Here is a 2,009-nt window from a genome sequence, read left to right on the forward strand (position 1 = left end):
GGGCGCCGCGCAGCCGGCGTTGGCGCGCTCGCACACGGAGCGGCAGGGCGGCAGCGGCTTCTTGTAGTCCTCCAGGCAGATGGGCGTGTACATGCTGCAGAGGAAGAACTTGAGGTCGGGCGAGCACTGGATCTCCACCAGCGGCCAGAACTGGTGCACCTCCAGGCCCGCCTCGTCCTGCGTGTCGTGGTTAAACTGGTTGGGCATGTAGGTGTAGTTGTAGCCGATGCCCTTGCACAGCGGCACGGTGATCTCTTGGCACGCCAGCTCCTTGGCCGAGGCGGCCGCCGCGCCGCTCGAGCGCTGCAGCAGCGCCAAGGCGGCCAGCAGCGAGGTCACTTCCAACAGGTAACCCCACTCCATGCTGCGCGCCTCGCTCTCGCGCCCTTGTCCTCCAGGCGGCGCGCGGAGGGGTGGCGAGGGACCCGGCGAGAAAGCCGGCGCGGGGGAAGCCGGGTGACCTGCCGGGTTCCCTCCTGCCTCCCACCGGGAGTGCGGAGAGTCTGGATACTCTAGCCCCTTCTCGGGGAGCGTCCTCAGCGGCGCTGTCCGAAGCCTGGGCAGAAGCCGTCCGCCACTCCAGGGATTTGAAGGTGGCTGCAGGCGCGCGCCACAGCCCGAGGGTCTGCCCAGCTCACTTCGGTCGTGCGCAGCCCTCGCGAAGCAGAGCAGCCGGCCCTCGGCTCATCGTCCCGCCCTCGCTCGCTTCCTCTCCCGCCCGCCGGGCCACTTCTCCGCGCGGCGCCCGGCGGCGGTGACTTTGCCGAGCACAGAGGGCGGCGGCGCAGCAAGTTTCCTTTCGGGCCGTGGTGCGCAGTCAAGATGGCTGGGCCAGACTGCTAGCCGTGCCGGGTCAGCCCTGGCGGCCCTCTCTGGGCCAGCGGGGGCTCCCCAAGGCCGCGCCGCCGCCGCCGCCCGAGTTCGGGGCCCGCCTCTGCCTGGGTCGCCGCCCTCTTTCTCCGGCGTCTGTTTTTCAGTCCGTCCGCCTCCGGGTCAGAAGGACCCCCGCCTCCGGTAAAAGTCCGCGCCGCGCTCGGGCGCAATCGGACGAGGTGCAGGCAGTCCCGTTCTCCGTAGACACGCAGGAGCAGATCCAGACCACAAGGCGGAGCGGACACCTGAGCTACGCGGCCCGCGCCCAGCCGCCGCCTACTCCTCGGCGGGAGCAGCGCCCTTCGCCCAACTTCCCCGCTCCAGCCCCGCCAGCGCCTCGCGGCCGGCTCATGAATATTTATACAGCGCGGACTCGGTCTCCACCCCTCGTCCTGCGCGCCAATCGCCGGCCGGCGGGGCGGAGCCTACGCGCTCCCAAGGCTCGGCCTTCCTTAAGGCAGCCTGGTGTCCGCAGGGCTGTGGGCGCTCGGCGGATCCAGAGTTTGGTAACCTTGGGGTTGACCGCGGAGACGAGCGGTTGCCACGACTGCCCCGTGGCGCTCAGTGTGTCAGAGGGCAGGCCTGCAGTCGGGGTGGGACGGGGTCTTCAGCGGGGCTCCCGGCCCCTGACTGCCCCCCGCGACTGTGGGTGGGTGGCCTGGGGCAACCGGGCCCCCGAGCTTCTCTGCGAGCCCGGGCCGCGCGGATTCCCTGAAGCTGGCGAGTGTGGGGGCTGCGGGGCACCCGGGGACGGTGTCCTTGGGTTTCCCAGAACGGCTTGGAGGTGGCAGGACAATTCATTCGCGATGGCGGGACTGGGCCGGGGGCGGCCAGCGGGAGCTACCCCGGAATCCGGCGGTGGGCGCGCGAGGGCGCGGAGCCCAGGGACTCTGGGACTGTCCTGTCCCCGCTGTGTGTCTGGGGCACAGATCTCCACCGGCCACCCCGGGCTCATTAGTGGAGAGAGGCTAGGTCAGGCCCACTGGACACTGTTTTCTTACGCAAAAATCATTTCATTTCTCCTTGGAAAACAGAACAAAAACTTAGGACAGAGGGGAGCTCGGCGGCTGGGCCCTCTGCGCTTGCACTTCCAGTCCACTTGTTTATCTTCGCAAGTGCACGGGTCCGGCCGGAGC

The 2,009-nt window shown here is 69.3% G+C and overlaps 1 protein-coding gene across 1 annotated transcript in view; it reads right to left on the reverse strand.

The window, feature by feature from the left end:
• Positions 1-895, reverse strand: part of FZD8 (frizzled class receptor 8) — a 44,180-nt gene extending 43,285 nt beyond the window's left edge. Inside the window, exon 1 of the mRNA XM_027775651.1 lies at positions 7-895. Coding sequence (XP_027631452.1) covers positions 7-363 — 357 coding nt within the window. The 5' untranslated portion in view covers positions 364-895. The remainder of the gene's footprint in view (positions 1-6) is intronic.
• Positions 896-2,009: the final 1,114 nt, after the last annotated feature.

This window comes from Tupaia chinensis, unplaced genomic scaffold (genome assembly GCF_000334495.1).
Source record: "Tupaia chinensis unplaced genomic scaffold, TupChi_1.0 Scaffold000578_2, whole genome shotgun sequence".
Lineage (NCBI taxonomy): Eukaryota > Metazoa > Chordata > Mammalia > Scandentia > Tupaiidae > Tupaia > Tupaia belangeri.